This window comes from Helianthus annuus, chromosome 14 (genome assembly GCF_002127325.2).
Source record: "Helianthus annuus cultivar XRQ/B chromosome 14, HanXRQr2.0-SUNRISE, whole genome shotgun sequence".
NCBI classification, from domain to species: Eukaryota; Viridiplantae; Streptophyta; class Magnoliopsida; order Asterales; family Asteraceae; genus Helianthus; species Helianthus annuus.
Genome location: NC_035446.2, coordinates 66,462,621 through 66,488,556, shown reverse-complemented (window position 1 = coordinate 66,488,556; position 25,936 = coordinate 66,462,621). Strand labels below are relative to the sequence as shown.

Below are 25,936 nucleotides of genomic sequence, written 5' to 3'. Positions count from 1 at the left end.
AAAGGTGAGTTCACTACCCTTTTTCCAAGCATGCATCCCGGGAAGGGATATTGGGTAACATTCCAGGGAGGAATGCAGGTTATTGGGATGTTGGTTATTACTCAGTTTCTATCATATAAGACCCCTTACATCTACCGACAGTTGCCGGGAAGGCAACAAGGTTATTAGTTGATAGCGCTATTAGGTTTGGCACCCTCACACCGTCTCAGGGAGGTCGGGCGTGAACTAATTTCCTTAAAGCATGACCAATGTTTTGATAGAGACATTGGGGTTGGGCAAACACATCTTGTAGCCATTTCGGTAATCGAGTTAATAACGACATCAAATCAAATTGTCGAACTGTTTTATACACGTAACTGGTAACTAACTCGGTAACAAAACTTTGAACTCACCAGCGTTGTCTGACACACTTGTTTGCATGTTTGTAGGTCGTTAGCTGTTTGCATTGGAACTTGCTGTCTGGAGTAGCTGGAGTCTCACGGGTCGACTGGAGGAATTTATGTCACTGATTTGTTGATACCTTATATTGGTTTTAAACTATTTAACTTCGTTTAATTTTGCTTCCGCTGAATACTTTGGTTTCCTTTGAACTGGAATGGTGTTTTTTTTAATAATCAAGAACTTTATTTTAGAAACATATATGGGTTCTATGTAATTAGTGGCTCATTGCTGGTACGTCACACGCCTATCAGGGACACTCCCTAAGTGGTATTTTGAGGGTGTGACAGGGGTGCTAGTTGAGTTTTAACTTCAAGTTACAATTCTAGTTAGTTAAACTAGTTACATGTTAAGTGTTAGATTTAGGTGTTATGGTGTGTTATTAATTATCTAATGTGTTAGGGTGTTCGGGTACCCTAACTAGCTTAGAAAAAATAGAAACATTGCTTCTAGCAATATTTTTGTGTTCCGGGTAAAGTCCGGTTGTTTGGTTAAATACCGGTTCGTTTAAGTGCTTAATTGCACCGTTTAGTGTCTTTCAAGTATCCTTGGTGACACTTTCAATTCTCGACACTTAGGGAAGTATTCTGGATGATAAATCATCATTTCTGCATAATATTACAGTGTCATATTGCTGATTATAGCTGAATTTAGATAAATTATGCGCTTAAAGTGCGTTTCGGGTGCTATTTAGTGCGTAATTTAGCTTTCGGAATGCCTATATTAAAACCCTTGTATGTACTCTTGGTTTTTAGTGCATTCTTGACGTTGGACCTACACCTAGGCCCTAATTCTAATGTCTGACTGCTTTCTGTAGTTTTGTTGACACAGTGTGTCTTACCGGTGAGTTTACTAATTTATGACGCAACGCTCTCGTTTATGCATAAAGCAATATTTTGTAGTATAAAGCGTGCATGAATTCACTTGCATGGAATTCAGAAACTTATTTGTCTTGTAAACTAGATCATGTACGTTCATCAAAGCACAGATCACTGTTCATTTAGTGTACGAAATGTACGGAAAAGTGACGGTTGTCACAGTTCTGTCCGGAGATAGTGGGGACGGAAAGAGTGAAGATTATTCGTCATCACGATATGTTGAAGGTCGAGTTGAAAAGACAAGTCGAACAAGGGGAGAAAAGGGTAATAGAGGAACCCCCTAATCCAAGCCCGTTAAAGAAGTCAAAGTTTCAAGATCAGAGTAAGAAAGGGAAGACAAATAGCGGGATCCCGACTTGTAAGAATTGCGGGAAACACCACTCGGGTGAATGTTTGCTTGGAAAGAAAGGGTGCTACAAATGTGGGCAAGAGGGACACCCGTACTACAAGTGTCCCAACAAACCAAAGACATGCTACAATTGCCATCAAACAGGGCATATTATAACGGAATGTCCGAAACTCCAACAAGGGACAAAGAAAGAAGGAAAGAAGGAAGAGCCATCTAAGGCGCGTGGAAGGATGTTTCAGATAACATCGGATGAAGCTAAAACTCACCCGGATGTGGTTTCAGGTATATTCTTAGTCAATTCTATAACTATGAATGTCTTATTTGATTCCGGGGCTAGTAGATCATTTGTTTCGAATGAACTATTACATCATCCCTCCTTTATGCTTGAAAATAAGTTAACACCTGTAGAAGTGGAAGTAGCCGATAGTAAGAATTATTTATTGCATGATGTATGTAGAAATTGTAAGATCTTGATTGAAGATGAAGAATTTAGCATAGATCTTTTCCGATGAATATGGGGGAATTTAAGGTAGTCGTAGGAATGGATTGGTTAACACAAACCCATGCTGAAATCCAATGTGAAAAGAAGATTATTCATGCAGTAACCTCGGGGGGAAAATGAGTGAGTATCCAAGGGGATAGGGTCGTCGAGCCAAAGCTTTGTTCTATAATTAAAGACGTCAAGTATGTAAAGAATAGGGGTAAGGCGTTTTTATCCTACGTGATAGATCTCGATCAAGTTGCCCCAAAACTCGAAGATGTCAACGTAGTAAATGAGTATCCGGACGTGTTTCCGGAAGAATTGCCGGGACTTCCGCCCGGGCGCGAAGTGGAATTTAAGATCCAGCTAAGCTCGAATGCCAAACTGGTAGCTAAGGCTCCTTACCGGTTGGCCCCAACCGAAATGAAAGAACTTATGATGCAGCTTCAAGAACTGCTCGATAAAGGGTTTATACGTCCAAGCGTTTCACCGTGGGAGCACCCATGTTATTCGTTAAAAAGAAGGATGGTTCGATGTGAATGTGCATTGACTATCGGGAACTGAATAAGTTAACGGTGAAAAATCGTTACCCATTGCCCAGAATTGACGACCTGTTTGACCAACTTCAAGGGGCAAGTTGGTTCTCAAAAATCGATCTACAATCGGGGTATCACTAACTACGGGTACGAGAAGAAGATGTGTCCAAAATGGCGTTTCGAAGTCGATATGGTCATTACGAGTTCCTAATAATGTCCTTTGGATTGACTAATGCTCCGGCCGTGTTTATGGATTTGATGAATCGGGTATGCCGAACCATGTTGGATAAGTTTGTGATCGTGTTCATAGATGACATTTTGGTTTACTTCCGAAGCGAGGCCCAACATGCTTCACATTTACGAGAAGTATTAGAAACGCTCTGTAAGGAAAGACTGTATGCAAAGTTCTCAAAATGTGCATTTTGGCTTAGAGAGGTGCAGTTTCTCGGTCATGTGATTAATGGGGAAGGCGTTCAAGTAGATCCGTCAAAAGTAGAAGCGGTAATGAAACTGGTTCCCTCTAAAAATCCAAGTGAACTAAGAAGTTTCCTAGGCTTGGCCGACTATTATAGAAGATTTATTCAGGATTTTTCCAAGATAGCCTTGCCCATTATCAAGCTTACAAAGAAAGAAGAGAAGTTCGTTTGGGGTACGGATCAAGAGAAAACCTTTCAAACCTTGAAGGAAAAGCTTTCGAGTTCTCCAGTGTTGACATTACCGGATGGAACGGAAGATTTGATTGTATACACCGATGCCTCCCGTCAAGGCTTAGGGTGTGCATTGATGTAAAGGGGTAAGGTTGTGGCGTATGCCTCGAGACAACTTAAGCAACACAAAAGTAACTACCCAACTCATGATCCGAGTAAATTGTACGGGGACAAATGCACAATTTACTCGGATCATTAGAGCTTCAAATATTTTTTCGAACAAAAAGATCTTAATATGAGGCAACGAAGATGGTTAGAACTTATCAAGGATTATGATTGTGATATTCACTACCATCCCGGGAAGGCTAATGTAGTAGCAGAAGCTCTAACTCGAAAGGAATACCTACCTCCAGTTCAGGTAAAATCGACGAAGATGGTAGTCACATCTAAACTCCTTGAAGGGATACGAGAAGCTCAACTTATGTTCTTAAATGCCGATGACCCAAAGAAACAAAGGATAAAAGGATTCGTTCACGAGTTAGAAGAGAATGCGAATGGTATGAAGATGACGTATGACCGAATCTGGATACCTCGGGAATGTGATGTGAAAGATTTGCTTTTGAATGAGGCTCACAAGTTTTGATATTCCGTTCATCCGGGAGCTACAAAGATGTATCGAGACTTGAAGATGAATTATTGGTGGACAGGGATGAAAAGAGACATTGCCAAATATGTTGCTAAGTGCTTGACATGTACTCAAGTGAAGGCCGAACACCAAAAGCCGTATGGAAAGTTACAACCATTGGAAATACTGGTGTGGAAGTGGGAACAGCTAACGATGGATCTAGTGACTAAGCTTCCTAAGAAAAGGAGGGGGCATGATGCTATTTGGGTAATCGTGGACCGCCTTACCAAAAGTGCATATTTCTTACCCATTCAGGAAACTTATAATTCGGAAAGAATGGCGGAAGTTTACACGAATGAAATTATATCTCGACATGGGGTTCCGGTGTCTATAGTATCCGACCAGGATACCCGGTTCACTTCTCGTTATTGGAGAAAGTTCACGAAGAATTGGGGACCCAGTTTCATATAAGCACTGCCTACCATCCTCATAACCGATGGTCAATCAGAATGAACCATCCAAACACTAGTTGACATGTTAAGGGCGTGTGTTTTGGATTTTGGAGGAAATTGGAATGATCATCTACCTTTGTTAGAATTTTCGTATAATAATATTATCATAACAGTATAAAGATGGCCCCTTATGAAATGCTATATGGAAGTAAATGTAGAACCCCAGTTTTTTGGGGGGAAGTGGGTCAGGGCGAACTCGCGTCAAAGGATGTGATAGTCGAAACGAATGAAAAATTGATATTGATAGATCAAGGATAAAGGCACCACAAGATAGACAGAAATGTAATGCGGATCGCTGAAGACGTCTAATCGAATTCCAAGTGGGAGACTATGTGCTGTTGAAAGTCTCCCCATGGAAAGGAATAATTCAGTTTCATAAGAGTGGAAAACTAGGCCCTCGATACATCAGACCCTTCAGAATACTAGCTCGAATCGGGGCGGTGGCATACCAGTTGGAATTACCACCCGCGTTGGATGGAATTCACAACACCTTTCATGTGTCCCAGTTAAGGAAATGTCTTGCAGACGAAATGACATACATGCCTTTGGATTACATCGAAGTAGACGAGAGGTTAAATTATGTTGAAAAACTCGTGGCAATAAAAGATTACAAAGTGAAGCAACCCTGCAACAAATCCATTCGTCAAGTGTTGGTCCAATGGCAACACCGAAAGGAATCGGATCTTACATGGGAAGCGGAGGATGATATGTAGGAGCACTACCCGGAATTATTTGGTATGTATTCAGGTTTCAGGGACGAAACCTTCTTTACGGGAGGTAGACTTGTAACACCCCAAAAATGTAAATATATGTACAAATATGAAAATGTTAAGTTAAGAATGCATGATAACAAAAATTATCCTTAAAGTAAAATGCTCAATATTTGAGGGGCCAAACTTGGTCAATTAGAAAGATAATTTAATTAAAACTTACAAAACAAAACACACACATCAGACTTATGTGTGTGTGTGTGTGCAACAAGAAGAAAGCAGGGGAAGAACAAAACCCTTAACAACACAAATAAGTCAGATTGAAAGGGGATTTGAGGGCTAAATGAACGCATGAACCAAGAATTATGATCACTTAAGTATTTCTAACATCAAGTAAGTCAAATTTTATGTTTTAGTGTTGTTTGATTAAGTGAGTTATGTGTAATCCATGAATGTAGTGTAAAATTTAACATGAATGTTAGTTGATATGAATGTGTAGATGTTGTAATATGTTTAATTTTGTCTATATTGATGATTTGGGGTAAAACCCACTTTTATGATATAGAATGATCAAGATTAGTGAAGTTTTATATGCAAATTAATATAATGTTGATGTTTGAAGAAATGTGTTGATGGTATTTTGATGGGTATTTGATGTAGGACTAAATGTACATAGTTAGGTTGGCAAATTATGAAGTTGGGGATTGTTATGCTAATCAATGGATGAAATATGGAAAATGTGCTTAAGATACTTGTACATTATGCTTTGTAGATAGTACGCACACCACGTGTTCGATGAAATGCCTTAATTGGATACCATTGTGATTTTACATGAATACTTGCTAAATTGATGTAATATGACGATGGCGAAAATGTATGCGAGTAATTAACATCACAATGTATATCAAAGAATGTCTAAGTAATGAAATTTGTTTGAAAGCTAAGTGTATGAAGTTGTGACGTGTAGGAGCAAAGAAAGAAGAAGGAACAAGTCAATCAAAGGCGTTAGGAACGCAAGATCACGGTAAGTTCATATGAACTTTATTTACCCTTCATGTAGATTTACAAATGTTAACTTTGGTATTTAAATCCTAGTGTAATGTTGTATTGTAGTTCATGATAGATTTGTGATATGTTGAGTATTGAAAGATGGATAGGAAATGAAATAGTAATGAATGCGTAATGACCCGCTTTAAGTGGGTCAAAATGTTTGGAAAGTATGATGTCGAAATGGTTTAAGTAAAGACTTGTTAATAACGGGTCGAAATGATGAAAGTGTGTCAAAAATGTATGGTATGTATTGACCCATTACGGATGGGTCGAAAGGTTTATATGTTGAACGTTTTCGAAATGTTAAGGATGAATGAGTATAAAGAAATTTATGCTAGTATGGAAAGAATGCCTACAACAAGGATGTTGGCAAAATGATAAATTTTGTTAACGGGTCGAATAATGATAAGTAAATGAAAGCTTTGAATTTTGTTTAGTAAAATGAATTAATGAATACTTTGGTGTTATGTATGATAGGTAAATCCCATATTTGATGACGACGAGCTTGGAAGGAACACACTACATCTCGTGCCCACTATGGGCTTCCGATTATGTTTTGTTGGTGTCAAACGGGTCAAAACTCTTTTGGGTTTGTAAAGTGATATTTCACACCTAATGTCCTTTGTAAGTAAGTTAGTTTTAGTGATTATGGTTTACTAGTTTGGACAAATGAAGTCTAAAATGTTTTGGTGGTTGTAAATGTCAAGGTTACCGTAAGGGTATTTTTGGTAATATTATGTTAAAGTATGAAAGATCAAAATTTTTAGCATTTATAATTGTGGTTTTGACCTTATATAAAAAATTGTGCGTTCATACAACCATTTTCATGTTCATTTTGAAGATCTCTAAGTTCATCACCATGTTTCATCATGGATCTTTCAAGATCCATGCTTAAACTTGTTAGATATTAGCTTCTAACAAGCTTACACATGATGGATCTTACTAAAAACACAAGATTCAACATTCACAACTTCATAACATACATCAAACAACTTCAATACAACTTGTTTTCACATAGATTATGTTAGATCTTCATGTTACCATCTTTTAAAGTTTATGTTCTTTGAAGGTGTAACTTGTACATAAGCTTATCATGAAGTAAAATAGAGATTATGATTCTTAATACTAGCTCTAATGGCTAGGGAAGTGGCAAGAACAAGAATAAGGTGAAGAATGAAGAAAATAGTTGGATAAAAGCTCCACAAGATGGTCCTTCAACTTCCTTTGCTTCTAGCTTCCTTAGATCATCTTCTTACACCTTTGTAGCACCTTAGATTTGCTTGAAAGTGACAAGAAAATGTTGGTGGTAGTGGAGTGGTTGTGGTCGTGAGTGAGGAAGAGAGGAAGGAGAAAAAGAGTGAAAATTTTGAAAGTGAAAGTTATGAGGAATAGATATTGTGGTCTTTGTTATAAACTTCCAACAATTCATTAACCATTCGACTTAATGTTCCATATCTAGACATCAAGGGTAATATTTTAATGGGGGATGTTTGTGGGTCCCTATGGGGCCGGTTGGAAGCAAGGGCGGGGGGGGGGGGGGGTTATATGTAACTTTTTGGAAGTTAAGGGTAGAAGATGTAAATTAGAGATTAAGTATTGAATTAAGTATGTTTATGTTTTTTGATGATTGTTAAGGTGTTTTTTCACGATAACTATCTTTAAATCATGAAAACAATGCTTCTAGTCTATTTTTGGTGTTTTGGGTAGTGTCCGGTTAATCGTTCGGTTATCGGTTCGTTAAAGTGCTAAATTGTGAATTTTACAAGGTGTACCTTTTGTGACAGTTTTCATTCCCGACACTTTACAAGTTATTCTGGACATTTAAACCTTAATTATGCATAGTATTTTGGTGTTAAAATGCTATTTTTTGCTGAATTTCTGCAGAATTCGGCATTTATAGTGATTTTCGGGTACTTTTTAGTGCGTGTTTTAGCTTCTGGAAAGTGTTTATGTTACCATTAGTTCACCTACTTAGGTATCAATGTATTCTTGATGTTGGACCTACATCTAAGTCCTATATCTATTGTCTAATTGTATTCTACAGTCATGCTGACGCAGCTTGTCTAACCGGTGAGCTTACTAACCATCTCGACTCAACGCTTAAAGTATAGTATAATGTGACAGTTAATATTTGAAACATGCGTGAATTCAATTGAATAACAAGTAAGCATGTAATGTTGACGTGTAAACACATAAATGTAGGAAATAAAAAATTATTAAAATAGTACGGAAATTACCGATTTTGTGCCAGTTGTCACAGTCTCCCCCGTTAAAAGAATTTCGTCCCGAAATTCATGCTGAGTTATCTCTCGCAGGAGCTTCCTCGAACAAGTGGGGGTACTTGTCTTTAAACTGATCCTCGCGTTCCCAATTATACTCGGGTCTATGTCGAGAGTTCCAACGTACCTTAACCAGTTTTATATGACTTGTCCTCGTTTTCTAGACTTTCCAGTCCATCACCTCAAAAGGTTCTTCTGTGAATCGGAGCTTGTTGTCAATATGAACTTCATCTGCAGGGATGATAACGGTTTCCTGGGTTGGACACTTTTTGAGGTTTGACACATGGAACGTATCATGCACACCATTTAGTTCCTCCGGTAACTCCAACTTGCAGACCACGGTACCAATTTTCTCAAAATCTTGAATGGACCAATATACCATGGATTCAACTTTCTACGTTTCCAGAACCTTGGTACACCCTTCCAAGGCGAGACCTTCAACAGAACCATGTCTCCTACCTCGAAAGATAGCGGTTTCCATCTTCGATCGGCGTAGCTCTTCTATCGATCACGAGCTGCCTTGATACGGTCTCGGATATGAAAGATTTGTCAGTCGTTTCTTGGACTAGTTCGGGACCAATTAGTTGTCTATCTCCAGCTTCCGCCCAGCATAAAGGTGAGCGACATTTGCGACCATACAGAGCTTCAAACGGAGCGGCCTTTATGCTTGTATAATAGCTGTTATTATAGGAAAACTCCACCAAGGGTAGGTGAGTATCCCAGTTGCCGCCTACATCGGTTTGCGGATGGAAGGCCGTGCTTAGATCCAATTGAGATCCAAAGGCCTCCTGAAAAGATTGCCAGATCCTCGATACAAAGCGTCCATCTCTGTCGGAAATAATTGAGGTAGGCACTCCATGACGTGCCACAATTTCCTTTAGGAACAATTTGGCAAGCTTTCCAGTACTATCCTTCTCCCTTATCGGCAAGAAATGCGCAAACTTGGTTAATCGATTAACTATTACCCATATCATATCGTATCCTCTAGGGGTCTTGGGTAATTTCATTATAAAATCCATCAATATTTATTCCCACTTCCATACGGCTATCTCTAGTTGTCGTAACAGGCCGGATGGCTTCTGATACTCTGCCTTAACTTTAGCGCAGGCCAAGCACTTTCCAACATAAGTAGCAGCATGATTCTTGAGATTCGGCCACCAATAATATTCTCTCAAGTCTTGATACATTTTGTCCGATCCTGGGGGGGATCGAGTATCTTAACTTGTGGCTTCCTTAAAGATAACTTCCTGAATACCGCTAAAGAGTGGAACCCAGATGCGTCCCATGAAGTATAAGGTTCCCTCCTTGTTTGGCACCAACTGCTTCTCCATACCCCGGAGAAGTTCAGCTTTAAGGTTCTCTTCCTTTAATGCTTCTTGTTTGGCGTCGTGAATACGTGTAGTAAGATTCGTCCGAATTGTCATTTCCAAAGCTCGAACCCTTAAAGTTTTAACCCTTTCCTTTTGACTCAAGGCGTCTGCTACCACATTCGCCTTTCCAGGGTGGTACTTAATCTCATCATCATAATCATTCAGCAACTCAACCCATCGTCGCTGATCCATATTTAATTCCTTCTGATTAAATATGTGCTGCAAGCTCTTGTGGTCTGTGAAGATAGTACACCGAGTACCATACAGATAGTGCCGCCAAATCCTCAAAGCAAATACCACCGCACCTAATTCCATGTCGTGGGTGGTATAATTCTTTTCATGAACTTTCAACTGTCGCGATGTATAAGCGATGACCTTCTGTCGTTGCATAAGCACGCAACCCAAACCTTGACGCGATGCGTCACAGTACACCACAAAATCTTGGCACCTTTGGGCAGCGATAAGATCGGTGCATCACATAGTTTGTCCTTGAGAAGTTTGGATGCTTCCTTTTGTTTGTCTCCCCAGTTAAATTTCTTTTCTTTCTGCGTAAGGGAAGTTAGCGGCTGAGCAATTTTGGAAAAATTCTCAATAAATCTTCGGTAGTAACCCGCTAATGCCAGAAATTGTCGTACTTCGGTCGGAGTTTTGGGCGCTTCCCAATTCTTGATTGCTTCGAACTTTGACGGGTCTACATGAATACCATTCTCGTTCACAACATGACCAAGGAACTGTACCTCGCGAATCCAAAATTTGCATTTTGAGAACTTCGCGTAAAGCTTCTCGTTCTTTAGTAGTTGCAGAATGGTTCTCAGATGTTGCTCATGCTCTTCTTTCGTTCACGAGTAGATCAAAATATCATCGATAAATACTATCACAAATTTATCGAAATATTGTTTGTATATGCGATTCATTAGATCCATAAAAACTGCCGGTGCGTTCGTCAAACCAAACGACATAACTAGAAACTCGTAGTGCCTAGTATGCACTCCTCCTAAATCCTCAACTGATGATATCTAGATCGAAGGTCGGTCTTGGAGTAATAGCTCAATCCTTGCAACTGGTCGAATAAGTCGTCAATCCTCGGTAGTGGATACCGATTCTTAACAATGAGCTTATTCACCTCTCTATAATCAATGCACATTTGTAAGGTTTCATCCTTTTTCTTCACGAACAACACTGGAGCTCCCCAAGGCGAGAAGCTCGACCTTATGAATCCCTTATCCAGCAGCTCCTGGAGTTGCGTGGATAATCTTGCATTTCGTGTCACACCCCAACCGATGGCAGAAACATCGGGGCGCGACACTGAGCGAAACAGATTGTCCAGGAGAATCCATAGCAACTATTAAATTACCATGTATTTAGCATTCACGTCCCATACCATGAACATATAAAGTAAAGCAGTTATTACAGACATAGTTCTCAAAGACAAATGATTGTTCCAACAACTCAAATATTATTTAGTTTGTTTCTAGACTCCCCTAGCTTGATTCCACAGAGTTCAGCAAAACACATTATCCTAACACCTGTCACATACGTTATAATTAAGTCAATACACATAGTGTAAAGGTGAGTATACAAGTTTAGTAGCATATAGTAGCGAAAGCGATTTATGGATAACCAGCATGTAACACGTAGAAATGTGAAGCATATAAGTTATCGACAATGAAATATGCACAGACGTGACTGCGAGTTGTAGAATGCGCAACACATATCACCACTATGACACGTGATGAAATACCCTTAACAACCCCTGTCCACGACAGGTGCTGAGTCTAAACTATAGTACTATCGTTTCTAAGGTGTCAGACAACAATCACTGTGTAAACATAACATACAAGCACTTATCGAATAACACGTATAACATGCGAGAGCGGTTAGCGTATAAAAAAAGTGTTTGCGTTGTGTGATCGAAGTGATTTGATTCAGGTAACGTATGTAACACCCAAAAGTGCGTTAAGGAAAAAGGGATCAAGTATACTCACAGTTCGTGTTTAATAAATAAACACAAGCTTGGATTGAAGGGAGCGCTTGAGAGATTAGCCTGATCACAGTACGACAGTATAAGTGTTGAACAGTGCGTAAAACGGTGCGTCGAGTGAGCTGGGTGACGAATGGTGATCCGGTCGGATGACCGTCCAGACGGATGGTCATCCGGACGGATGACCATTTGGTCGGAGGGTCGTTTGATTGAATGAAGGTGTTTGTGAAAAACTTTGAACTTTGAAGTTTTCGTTGTAGCATTTTGAAAAATGTAAAGTGTTTTTAGTTGTCAGGTCATCCGGTCTGATGGTCATCCGGACGAATGACCGTTCGGTCGGATGGCTATTCGCTTGGAACTGATATTCCTTGAAGTTTTGTAGAATAGTTTAAGTGTTGAAAATCACAAGTCACCTGGTCGAATAGTCGTTCGATCCGATGGTCGTCTGATCGGACGGCTATTCGTTTGAGCGACGGTTTCGTTTGAAAAATCGTGAAATCAGTTAACTTGTAAAGTTGGTGATTTGACGGAGACGTTATGACGACGTGTTAAACAACGGAAATCTCATCAAGTCCAACTCATCCGATCGGATGGGAATCACACCGTTCGATCAGAATTAGCTGTTCTAGATGGAGTTTCATATTCAACCTGTGAATCGGTCGTCTCTTTGGTGGAGATCCGTTCTCAGATCGGTTCTCCACTAGAGAATCAGTAGAGAACCCGAACGAGTATAGATTCTAACGCTCAACCCGTGAATCAGTCGTCTCTTTGGTGGATGACCATTCGATCGAATGGTCCTTCGATTGGATGACGCGTGCGAGTTTGTTTCCGAATTCCATTGAGTGTTGCGTTGCGTTTAAGCGAGTTTGCGAGTAAGCGATGCGATAGTATTACACAGTAGTTACACAAATAACATAACTCCTAAAATGCATAAAAGTAAACCTTAATTTTCGAGTTCGCTATGAGATTGCGCTGAGATAGAGTTGTTATTGCGTTTGCAAATAACATCTCGAAATAAATATAAACATGCACAAGTAACACATAATAGCACACACACATAGAACAGTACCAATAACTGCGATTCGTGTTGCGATGCGAAAGCGATGTGGTAGCGTTAAGTAGATTAGCGTTTAGTAGCGTTTATCGCATTGTTACTTCACATATTACAAATCGTAAAACAAAATAGCGGTAACTAACATACAACGATTATCGAGTTGAGAGTACAAGCAATAATTAAGCCAGAAATGACAGATCTGAATAGCAATCTGATCTTCCTTTGACTTTGACTTGTACTTTAACTTTAAAGTCGGGTTGTTACATTTCGGATGGCGCAAGTCGATATAGTGCCTTGGCTATAGGAGCGGCGCCTGGAACCAAGTCAGTATGGAATTCGACTTGTCTCTACGGAGGTAATCCCGGCAAGTCTTCAGGGAAGACTTCAGGGAAATCCTTCACTACTGGGACGTCTTCAAGCTTTGGTTCCCCAACCTTCTTATCTACTACATGCGCCAAAAAGGCAACAAATCCTTTTCTCAAGCATTTATGTGCCTTCATACAGTTGATGATCTGCATGGGTGTGTCTCGTTTCTCTCTGTGCACTATGAGTGTTTCATCATTCGCAAGAGGGATGCGAATGATCTTCTCATGACAAACGACTTCGGCTCTACTCTTGGATAGCAAATCCATGCCGACTACAACATCAAAACTACCCAGTTGGACAGGTAAAAGATCATTGCTAAACCTTCGTTCTCCAAGTTCCAACAAACATCCTTTAACAACTTCCCCCGATTCGACAAGTTTACCATCGGCTAATTCTATGGAATAAGGAATATCTAATCTACTAGATTCAACCACAAGCATATGTTTAAATTCCACAGAAATGAAACTAAAATCGGCACCAGTGTCATATAGTATGGATGCATAGTGATTCTTAACGAGAAACGTACTAGTGACCACGTTAGGGTCTTCGCGGGCGTTCCTTGCTCCAATGACAAATGCTCGGCCTTGAGTGTTGCTCTCCTTCGGGAAATCTTTCTTGTAGTGCTCCTTACTACCACATCCAAAACATCCTTGTTTTCGTCCATTCCCATTCCCGTTCCTATTACTAGTAGTGTTACCATTCCCGTTTCCATTCCCATTTCCATTACTAGCATCGTTACCATTGCGATTCCCATTACCATTACCATTCCCACCTCCGTTTCCTTTTCCCCAACAATCTTCTGTATGATGACCCAGTTTACCAAATTTTTCACACTTTGGCCCATGGCAAGCACCCAGATGTTGATACTTGCTGTTGATGCATGGATGTCTACAAAAAGTCTGAAGTCAAGACTGGTCTATAGAGGGTCAAAGTGTAAATTTTGTATTAAATAGACTTAGGATCGCTTATTAGGTATTGTATTGTCTTGGACCGCTTATGTGTCACTTATATGGATCGCTTATGTGACAAAGGGTCTGGATCGCTTATATGGCCTGTCACATAAGCGACCCTGGTTCTCTATATATAGGTAGGAGCGGTTCATTTGATGTAACAGTGTATGTGTGTGCTACGGTGCTGAAACTCTGCTAAAATTTCATCAGAAAGCAATAGAAAGATAAGGAATTGAAAGGATAAGCTGTTGTAACTTCATATATGTTGATTCCGCCTTCATACATGAAGATGAACTACTTCGACTGACTTTTCGGGTCTTAGAACGGTCCAACAAGTGGTATCAGAGCTCAGGACGAGGAGTTCATACTACGACAGCATAGATCTGCAGAAATTTCTCTTTTCTACTCACTTTCTCTCATACTTTTTCAGTTTCTAGTGGTTTCAACGGTCAAAATTGTCTGAAATTCGAGTATAACGTGTAAAACTCACTATTAACAAACCCTAGAAAGAATCAGGTGAAAATACGGACTAAAATTGGTAAAAACAGGCTAAAAACAATGGATCGCCTTTTCGGATATTAGGACCGCTTATCCGGACGTTTCTTGGATCGCTCGAAATTTAACCTTTGGATCGCTCATAGAAACCAATTTGGATCGCTTTTTCAGACAATATTCAGTTTGGATCGCTCGAACGGACGTTACTTAGACCGCTCGAACGATCATAGTCTGGACCGCTCGAACGATCTCGATCGCTCATTTGACATTGCTGAACCGCTCGAACGGACACATTCTGGTCCGCTCGAACGAACATAGTAGGCTCGCTTTTCTAACATTTGTGAACCGCTCGAGAGGTTATAGTTGGGTTCGCTTATTTGAACTTAACCTGATTCGCTTTTCTGTCAGTTGCACAGATAGGCTCGCTTTTGTGGTTCTGTTGGTTTTCAAAATCAAAAATTTTTCTAAGTGTTGTCTGATTTTGCAGGTACGTTCATGATGGATGATATGTTCTTGAATCCATTTAGCGATATGTACGCATTCACAGGTAGTTCGGGAAACAACGATACGACATCGAACAATACGAATGAGAATCAATCAAAGGAGAAAAAGAAGGAAGCTTGGGAGTCTGAGAGTGCATTCGGTACATTCAACAAACCCCCAAAGCTTATGGCAATCGATGAATATAGTCGTTGGTCGAGAAAATTTGAGGATTGGTTGATGGCTTTCGCGTATGCAAGTTAGAAGAGTTTGAAAAATGGATATGATCATGGAGATAAAAATGGAGAAACTTTATCTTCAGCCGACGAAATTGAATCTTTTGTGGCAGAACAAAAGTGTGTAGCATTGCTATTCCAATCTGTCCGAGAAGACATCATTTCTTTGATCGATTACTCAAATGCAAAAGATTTGTGGAATAAACTTAAAGCAAAATGTATAGGAAGCGAGGAAATTGTGAAAAACAAACGAAAGCTTCTTAGAAAAGAATTTGATCTTTTTGGATGTCTAAAAAATGAATCGGTTTGTAAAATGATAGAAAGGTTCGGTCGTCTGAAGCTGGAATTAGTAAGACATAAAATCAATTTTTCTGATGAAGAACTAGTTGACAAACTGTTCGATTCATTACCAGATGAGGTTGATTGGAGATATTATGCGCTTATGTTGAAGAACACTATTGCTCCTAAAGATTTGACTCCAGATTTGGTGATTGAGAAACTTGAAAGTCATGAGCTTGATTTGAAGAAAACTTACAAAATCAATCACTCATCCTATCAGCAAAACTTGGATCTTTATTATCCGAAAAGCTTGATGTCGAAAGCTACTTCTCCGAAAACTGCATTTTCTGCTGAGAATGTCTCTCCAGCAAGCAAAGAAGGTCAAAGCAGTTCAAGCAGCGGAAGCCACAGTGGTTATCATAGTGGATCTACGTCTTCTGCAAATCGTTCTGATGCGAAGTTTTCGTGCAACATTGCTATAGATCTGAAGAACGCACAAAATTTTGATGAAGAGTCGGCCAAGCAACAAATGGTTTTTCTGGCATCTCTGTTGGAGTCCTATGAAGGTTTGGTAGCCGGAAAGATCGGGAACACAAATCTGACGAAAGAAGATTACGATCAGATAGACCCTGAAGAAATGGAGCTGATCGACATCCGTTGGGCGATGGCAAGTGTTGTTCGACGTGCTCAGCGTTTCATGGAGATTACTGGGAGAAAAACGATCGGTGGTCCGTCTACAAAGTTGGGGTTTGATAAATCGAAGGTGACATGCTTTAAGTGTAAGAAGAAGGGTCATTTCAAGAGGGAGTGCAGGAATGCATATACTGATGAGTCAGAGAATCCATTTCGAGATGACTATTACAAGAAGGCAATCTACCATCAGAATAAATCCGAGCCGCCCAGATAGAAGCAGCAGGAAGAGAACAGAGATAAATCGAGGGCGTTAGCTGTGATTTATGATGATGAGGGTTACGATTGGAGCAAAGAGGTGTTGCCGGAAGAAGATGCTATTGGTTATGCTTTCATGGAGAAAGAATGAGCCTATTCCGTGGAAAGATAATCGAACAGACGAACAGAAGTATAGATACTGGAAGATGGTTGCTGAAAACAAGATTATCAGACTGTCTGGTGTATATCTAGAGGCAAAAAGAGCGAATAGATGGGATCCAGACATAGAGTGCTATCTTGATAAGTATGGCAACATTGCAATTGATGACAAAACGCTTGATATTGAGGCCATCATCAAGGAGTATAAAGAAGAAGATGAATATTGGCAGCACAAGTGGTGGGGAACACCAACGTCAAAGATGATTGAAGAAGAAAAAGAGAAAGAGAAAGAGGAGAAAGAAAAGAAAGAAAAAGAAGAGATTGATGAAGTGAAAAAGATTGATACGGGCTTGATCGATGATACGCAAGAGTTGACAGCTGAAAATCTGGGAAAGATGGCTGACAAAGTGCTAGCTGCAAAAGCACTTGAGGTAGATCCTAATTCTGTTTCTGAGTCTAAGGATCAGGTCAGTCAAAATGTGTCAGCTAATGCGTCAGGTAAGAAGATTGATGGAAACATTGACTGCAAAAATTGCACAAAAGAATGCAACTTCTGTAGTACTGTCACGTACCTCAACAATGAGAAAATTAAAAATCTGACAGCCAAGGTCAGTAGTGTTGAGGATCAAATACTCGGTCGTGACAAAACTGTGAGAGCTTCAACTGAACGAATCAAAGAGTTAACTTCTCAAATGGAAAAAGATAAAATTGATCATGAAAAGGTTAAAACTGAACATGAAAAATTAATTCTTTAAAACCGTAAAATTTCGGAAAAATTTGAAAAGCTCAAAACCACAGTTAAAGAAAGTGATGAACGAAATGGTAAAACGTTTAAAGAAATTGAACATTTGCGAGCCGTGGTGAGAATAAAAGAAGAATTAATTAATAAACAACTGGATGAGATCGCTAAATTGAAACTTAAAGTTCAAGAAGCTGAAATAGAGAATGAGCGAATTAAGTTGAAACTTAGCAGTTATAACTCTGCAAGCTTTGTATTGCAGAATATTGTTCCTAAACCTATAGGAAAAAACAAAGCTGGAGAGGATGTGTTTTCAGATGGTACCGGTGTAGGGTTTCACAAAGTTCCACCGCCGATTTTGCACAATTACACTAAAAAGGAATCTGGGTTGGTTGAACTTGAGGAAGAAAGTGATGTTACACTTCCTGAAAACATTGATGTCACGTTCACGTCTTCCAATGACGAGGGTGTCCAAAGTGATGTGGTGAAAAGTGTGGTAGACAAAGTGCTTAAACCGGATTGTGACACTTCTGAGGAGGATGGGTGTTTTCTAGATAAATACATTCCTAAGCAAAAGTCCAGAAACAATTGATGAATCTGATTTTGTCATGTACAAGATGTCGGGATCGGATAAGTTGTTTTCGGATTCTGAGTTTCCATTAGAGAATGTTAAATTGAACAAATTGACAAATGTTTTCAAACTTGTTGAAGTCGAGCTGTCAGCAGTGAACAATCTGAGTCGAAAGAAAGAGAGGGTTTACAACAAGAAAACTGTTTATCCACCACGGTTTTACAATAACAATAGAAACAACTGGTCAGGTGGTTATCAGGGGGGTAAACCATTTCGGAAAAGAAATGTTCCAAACAAGAGGTTTGTCAAAAAGAAAAAGTTTGTGAACAGTTCAAATTCACTTGCTGATGAAGAAAAAGTAATTTTTTCAAAATCAAACAGAGAATTTTTTGAGAAAAGAGCTTCACAGGCTCAGTCTGAAGGCACGAGTCGGGTAGCTGATACTCGTACTTGTTTTAGATGTGAACAGGTTGGTCATATTGCACGAAAGTGTACATATGTGAAGCCTAAGACTGAAGCTTTGAAGGTTCAACAAAAGAAGGTTGATGTGAAGGGTAAAGCACCGATGTATGTTGAGAAGAAAGTGATTGAGAAGAAAAACGTTAAAAACAACAACGTAAAAGCAAAAACTGAACCCGTAAAGAAATTGGTAACTCAAAATGATAAATTTTATAAAAGGGTTGCAGAAACTCAACAGGTGTGGAAACCAAAAATTGAATCAAAGGTTGAGAAGAAAGTTTCAAATTCTGAAGTGAAAAAGGCTGAAGAGCCAATTATTGTTGAATATGATGCAAATTTTTCCACTTCTTAAGTCTAAGAATTTCAAAATTCAAATTGCTAAATTCACGGTTACACCTAAGGCTGATGAGGCCTCGGTGGACACCATGTTTGACTAAACAGTTTTAATTGCCGGAGCTTCCTGGTTCGCGAAGCATGAATCGGCATCTTTCTTGAAGTTGTTTAAATGATGATTTGTTATGTGCAGGATCTTCCAAAACTTGTATCCAGGTGGATAATGGATAGTGGAGCGTCAAGGCATATGACAGGGAAGACCGCGTTGCTGTATGATGTGAATAACATTAATGGTGGTTATGTGGGTTTTGCGGGTAATCAAGGAGGCAGGATCATAGGTGAAGGAACGCTGTCAAATGGCGTTATAACGTTTTAGAGAGTTAACTACATCGCTGAGTTGGAGAACAACCTGCTGAGTATCTCCCAGATCTGTGACAGGATGTATACTACTCATTTCACCGACAAAGAATGTTTGATCTTGAAACCGGGATTTGTGATACCTGAAGAGTGGATCATCATGAGGGCACCAAGAGTCAATGATCTGTACGTGTTGGACATGAGCGTTGCTACTACAACCACGGGTCAGGCTCATTGTTTTGTGTCCAGAGCAATGGAGAAAGAGTCAAGGTTATGGCACCGAAAGATGGGGCATATTCACCTAAGGAAAATGAATCACTTAGTGCATAACGACTTGGTTACTGGAGTGAATATTAAAGGTTTTCATCTGGATGGGGAGTGCATAAGCTGTGTCAAAGGCAAACAGAAGAAGAAGTCACACCCTACAAAACAAGTCAATTCAGTTTCAAGACCTTTGGAAAGACTTCATATGGATTTATTTGGTCCAGTGAACGTCAAAAGTATAACAGGAGATTCCTATTGTTTGGTCGTGACTGATGACTACTCCAGATTTTCGTGGGTCATGTTTTTGAAAACAAAAGACGAAACCTTTGATAGTTTGATAGTATTGTTTAAGAAAATTGAGAATCTGTAGCAGAGACCGATCTGTAGAATTCGAAGTGATAATGGTACTGAGTTTAAAAACAGTAAGATAGAGGAATACTGTGATGAAAGAGGTATACTGCATGAGTTTAGTGCTCCATACACTCCTCAGCAAAATGGAGTTGCAGAACGCAAGAACCGGACGCTAATCGAGACAGCCAGAACGATGCTTGCAGATTCCAAGTTACCAATTAATTTCTGGGCTGAAGCTGTTTCTGCTGCATGCTATACTCTCAATAGAGTTCTTACTGTGAAGAAGCTCAACAAGACGTGTTTTGAGCTAATCAATAAACGCAAGCCGAATTTGAAGTATCTAGAACCGTTTGGGTCACCCTGTACAGTGATAGAGCCTAAAGGCAAGTTTGGGTCAAAGAACTTTGAAGGAATATTTGTTGGATATTCAGGTCCTACACGGCGTGTCTTTGTTCCAAGTGAAAAGCGTATTATTGAAGCAGCGAATGTTGAATGTCAGGGTTATACTATGCCGCCACAGAATCTTGGTGATTCATGGCGTTATCATTATGACAAACTTTGGGAATCGTTTGACATGAGAGAAGAATCAGAGGAAGAGGAAGATTTCTTTGATGAGCTGGATATTTTACGAGAGTATGAATCGTCGCTCAGGTTTCCAGCAGAGTATTCTAGAAGACTTCGGGAGACTTCAAATGATGATGAAGCAGGTCCTAGTAACGCTGGTGAACATGATGATGAAGTTGCTCCTGGTAATCAGTCGGAGGTGAATGATGATCAAGAAGCTGAAAATATGCCAGTTTTTTACCATGGTGATTCAGATCTTGAGGGGGAGCAGATCCAGTTGTCAAGTCAAACAAACCAAGTTGGTGAACAAGATGCAGAGCAGAATGTTACTAATCTGGAGGGAAATGTAGAAGTTCTAAGCGAAGTGATGCCGCGAACTCTTTCTTATCATCCAGAGGAGTTGATAATAGGAGAATTGCAATCGGGCGTTCGCACGAGACGTCAAATTGACTAGGGCTTAACATGTTTTTATTCTACAGTAGCATCTTTACAAACTGAATTTTCATTAAGTTGTTTTATCTCGCAGGTCGAACCGAGAACTTACAAAGAGGCGCTTACTGAAGACTCTTGGGTCATAGCGATGCAAGAAGAATTAAGTCAGTTTGAGAAATTAGGTGTGTGGAAGTTGGTTGATTTACCGGATGGTCAAAGAAAAATCAATACAAAATGGGTTTTCAAATGTAAGAGGGACGATAGAGGAGTGGTTGTAAGAAACAAAGCTCGACTCGTTGTTCAGGGCTTTAGTCAACAGGAGGGGATTGATTTTACCGAAGTCTATGCTCCTGTCGCACGACTAGAGGCTATCAAAATTTTCCTAGCATTTGCGTCTTGGAAGAATTTCAAAGTATTTCAGTTAGATGTTGAATCAGCGTTTCTTTATGGGAAGGTCAAAGAGGAGGTTTATGTTGGTCAGCCGCCGGGCTTTACTGACCCAATCCACAAGAACAAAGTTTATTTGCTGGACAAAGCGTTGTATGGTCTACATCAGGCGCCGAGAGCCTGGTACGAGACTTTGTCTCAACACCTACTCGCTAACCAGTTCATACGCGGAAAAGTGGATGCCACTCTCTTCACTAAAGTCGTTGATGGTCATCTTCTGATAGTACAAATTTATGTAGATGATATAATTTTTGGGTCAACAAGTTGAACAACTTCCTGAAGGAATTTTCATTCATCAAACGAAGTACGTGCATGATATTCTGGAGAAATTTGGAATGTCAAGTTCTACTCCAGCTGCTACCCCACTTGCGACTAATCATGGGATTCACCCAGATCTCACCGGAGACCGGGTTGATGAGACACTTTATCGATCCATGATAGGTTCTTTGATGTACCTAACTGCTTTACGTCCTGACATCATGTACCCAACGTGCCTCGCAGCAAGATTTCAGTCTAACCCAAGAGAATCGCACATGATTATTGTGAAGAGGATTTTACGTTACTTGAAAGGCACACCCACATTGGGGTTGTGGTATCCTCGCAGAGGCGATTTTACACTCGAAGGGTTTTCCGATTCAGATTTCGGATGCTGCAAAATCAACGCGAAATCAACAACTGCAGGATGCCAGTTCTTTGGTCCGAGATTGGTTACTTGGCAGTGTAAGAAACAAACATCTGTGGCGCTATCTACATGTGAAGCAGAGTATGTTTCTGCTAGCAGTTGCTGCTCTCAGATCCTGTGGATACAGTAACAGATGCGCGACTACGGTTTGCAGTTTCTTAACACACCTCTGTTTGTTGATAATGAGGCCGCAATTAATATTACTAAAAATCCAGTACATCACGCTAAAACTAAATATATCGAGATTCGTCATCACTTTATTCGTGATTGCTTCGAGAAAAAGTTGATACGAATTGAGAAAATCCACACTGACAAACAAATAGCTGATTTGCATACCAAAGCTTTTGATAAAAATAGGTTTCAATATTTGTTAAAACTTAATGGTATGAAATTGCTTTCGGTGTCGGATGGAGTTGTGAGCGTTGATGAGAGTACTGTTGCGGATGAAGATGAGAAACAATCTGCGATGGTTTGTCGATTTTTTACGTGTTTTGGTATTTAGGGGGAGATAGTTAGTTGAACATAGTTTATTTTGAGAAAAATACAAAAACAGTAAAAAATGCTAAAATCCAAAAACATGATAAAATTGAAAAGAGCTTGTGTATATAGGGAAAATGATAGTACATCAGCTAGACAATTACAGTATGCTAAAGATTTGGAAAGACAAAATGAGTTAAACAGTCTCACTAACGATGTGTCGATAGGTTTTTGTACATTTAGTAGATTTATTCGGGATATAAACCTAAAAATTTCAAACTAGTGAAATTCGTGGGGAACACTACTTGGATATATAGGTAACCCCTGAAATCTCGTTTGAAAAGTCTCGTATTCTGATATACTAGGTGGTTATACTCTATGATGTCTGGGGTATTATTCCGGGACTTCTGCTGAACGGTAGTTCTGACCTAGTCCTTGGCTAATACTTTATCCAAAATGCTTGAAATATAGCATAAAGCCCTCAGCTGATTAGATAATAAAATTGATAATCAGTTGTTGTAGCTGAAAAGATTCTCTAAAGGGAACACACTGCAAAGTCGAAGCTGATATCTCTCTACTGAACGGAAGTTCTGACCTGAGATCCCTCAGTTCTCGCATACCCTAATTTATGTACAGACATTATTGTAGTATTCTTGCCTGTAAGACTGAATATTGGGATTCTGGATACAGGAGTATATTCAAGAGGTGGGACACATGAATTGAGCTATGTTCTTAAAACACTTAAACAGTATCCTGAATAGATTGAAGTTTGTATGAGAATTTAAGATGGATCAGTATATCGACAATCGAGGTGAATTGTTTAATTCTAAGTATGTAATGTAGCTTAACGGTACTTGTAATATGTCTAAAAAGCTGATATGATTCCCTGACACGCTCACCAAAAACATTTCTTAGTTTAGATCATTTTAAAATCCAAAAAGATTTTATTTCTGCTTTATTTTTGACAAACCAGAGTGAAAAGTATATTGTCGAATTCTAGAAAGATGAAGCAGATGCAGGAGATTCTGAGCTGAAGATCGAGGAGAGCTTACATTGTTGAAAAATATTTGTTTTCAAAGTCACAAACAAGTTCATTAAGTTGATACTTGTTATTTTTCAGAAAGAAAATTGAAAAATTATTTTACTAAATCAGTGTGATTCGTCAACAGGTCAACCAGGGTCATTAAATTGAACTTGGTAGATTAATCAAGTATTCAGGGTCATTAAATTGAACTTGAAAACTTGAGTGGATTTCTAAAGCTGATTGAATTAGTGGTTATTATTTGAAAAGATAGATTGTAATGTTATTGGTTGAGTAACAGGTTTGGATGATATTTCCCAACGGAGGCAAACTGCAAAAGCTTGAACCAGATATCTCAAGATTCCAGCATAATGAGAGGGGGAGTCAGTGAGAGGGGGAGTCTGGATTAACAGCTATTGGGAAGTTAAAGTTAAAGCAAGGTGATGCTGAAACCTGTGAAGAATGCTGGTGAAGATAGACAGAGTTTGTGAAAAGACAAAGACTAAAGACTACGGATCTGAAGATGCTAAAAGACTACGTCAACATCCAAGGGGGAGTCTGTTGATGCACGGAATGTCTGTTGACTGCGTCTACAAAAAGTCTGAAGTCAAGACTGGTCTATAGAGGGTCAAAGTGTAAATTTTGTATTAAATAGACTTAGGATCGCTTATTAGGTATTGTATTGTCTTGGACCGCTTATGTGTCACTTATATGGATCGCTTATGTGACAAAGGGTCTGGATCGCTTATATGGCCTGTCACATAAGCGACCCTGGTTCTCTATATATAGGTAGGAGCGGTTCATTTGATGTAACAGTGTATGTGTGTGCTACGGTGCTAAAACTCTGCTAAAATTTCATCAGAAAGCAATAGAAAGATAAGGAATTGAAAGGATAAGCTGTTGTAACTTCATATATGTTGATTCCGCCTACATACATGAAGATGAACTACTTCGACTGATTTTTCGGGTCTTAGAACGGTCCAACACTTGCACTTATCACACTTGGGTAGGTTGCCCATATACTTCTTAACTCCAGTTTCGTTTGCAGCAGCAAACGTCTTCCCCTCTTGGGGCGGATTTGAGTCACGTTTCTTGTTGTTATTGGAGCTCTTGTTGTTGTTGCGGGTGCTTTATTAAGGCTCAAGTGTTCCTTTTCTTATCCCCGGACGATTCAGCATGCGTTTTCTGTTTATCAGTTATCTTCAGCGATAACTTGTTCATCCTAACAGCATTTTCAGTAAGGCTGACAGCCAGAGTTACAACCTGAGTAATGGTGGTAGGGTTTGCTACAGTCACCATGCTACGAATCTCTGGAGCCAATCCCCAAATGTAGCGCTCGATGCGCTTAAATTCAGGAGTCATAAGATAGGGGATCACTCTCGAGAGATCATGGAACCTTTGAGTGTACCCTACAATATTTGCACCAACCATAGCCAAGTTTCAGAATTCGGTCTCCAACTTCTGAAATTCAGCATGTGAACAGTATTTCTCCCTCATTCGTTCCATCAAGTCATCCCAAGACATACCATAATCCGCGTCATCACCGAAAGTTTGAACTTGCAAGTTTCACCAAGTCACTTCATCCATAAACAACGCAGTGACGAAAGTAACTTGTTGATCCGCGGTACACTTGCTCATTCGGATTGTGGAATCAGTTTTCTCTGTCCAGCGCATGAAAGCCACTGCACTCCACTGCCGCCATAATTCAGTGGCTTGCAGTCCAGAAACTGCTTATAGGTGCAACCTTGAATTTATACAACCGACTCATGAATGAGCAAATAACGAAACAATGATCGTTCATAAGTCTCACTAAATTGTAGCAAATCAACTCGATGTTACCTTGGTTAAGGTTTCCTCCAGACGAATCACCATGACCATTTCGACCAGTACCTCCTGTAGCACCACTGTGTTCAGCATGGTTCACCTCGTAGTGGACGATGGCTTCAGAAATCCGTTCTTCCAGAAGAGAATTACACTCTTCAGCAGTCCTTGGCATCGGTGGGGGTGGATTTTCCCCTCGTGTGTGAATCATCCATCCTTCTAGTGCCATATTCTTCCAAATGATAATACAATAGTGATTAGGGTGGTATGAGGGGGATATGAGGTGTGAGTGGGTGTAGGGGTAGGAGTAGGCGTAGGAGTAGCTGGGACTGTAGAGGAGACATTATCAGCAGGATATGTCTCTAGGCCAGCGGTCTAAAGTGCAGTTGAAGTAACTAACTCCTTAAGGTCGGAATCAGAAGGGATATCGACATCCGGCACAATAGATAGATCAACCTCCAGAGTAGCAATATCGAAAACCTCTCTGTCGCCAAGGTCCTCGTCGGTTTGGTCCACCTGAATCATCGGGATCTCAGCGTCGTCGTCCTCTAGGTCAACGATGAATGGCCAATCCTCAGCGAGGATGTTAGCAAGTGGAATGGCATGGATAGGAATAGGCTCGACCACATGCTCGCCACCGGGGTGCCCAATAATG

General features: G+C 39.9%; 2 protein-coding genes across 2 annotated transcripts; one reads left to right on the top strand and one right to left on the bottom strand.

The window, feature by feature from the left end:
- Positions 1-1,532: 1,532 nt before the first annotated feature.
- LOC110907029 lies at positions 1,533-2,177 on the top strand. The gene has a single exon (XM_022152063.1). It carries the CDS (start codon positions 1,533-1,535, stop codon positions 2,175-2,177), a length of 645 nt encoding a protein of 214 aa, XP_022007755.1.
- An 11,080-nt stretch (positions 2,178-13,257) lies between these two features.
- LOC110907027 lies at positions 13,258-25,510 on the bottom strand. The gene is made up of 3 exons (XM_022152062.1): positions 25,300-25,510; positions 24,674-24,869; positions 13,258-14,146 (listed from the first exon to the last, which is right to left on the bottom strand). Exons 1-3 carry the CDS (start codon positions 25,508-25,510, stop codon positions 13,258-13,260), a joined length of 1,296 nt encoding a protein of 431 aa, XP_022007754.1.
- Positions 25,511-25,936: the final 426 nt, after the last annotated feature.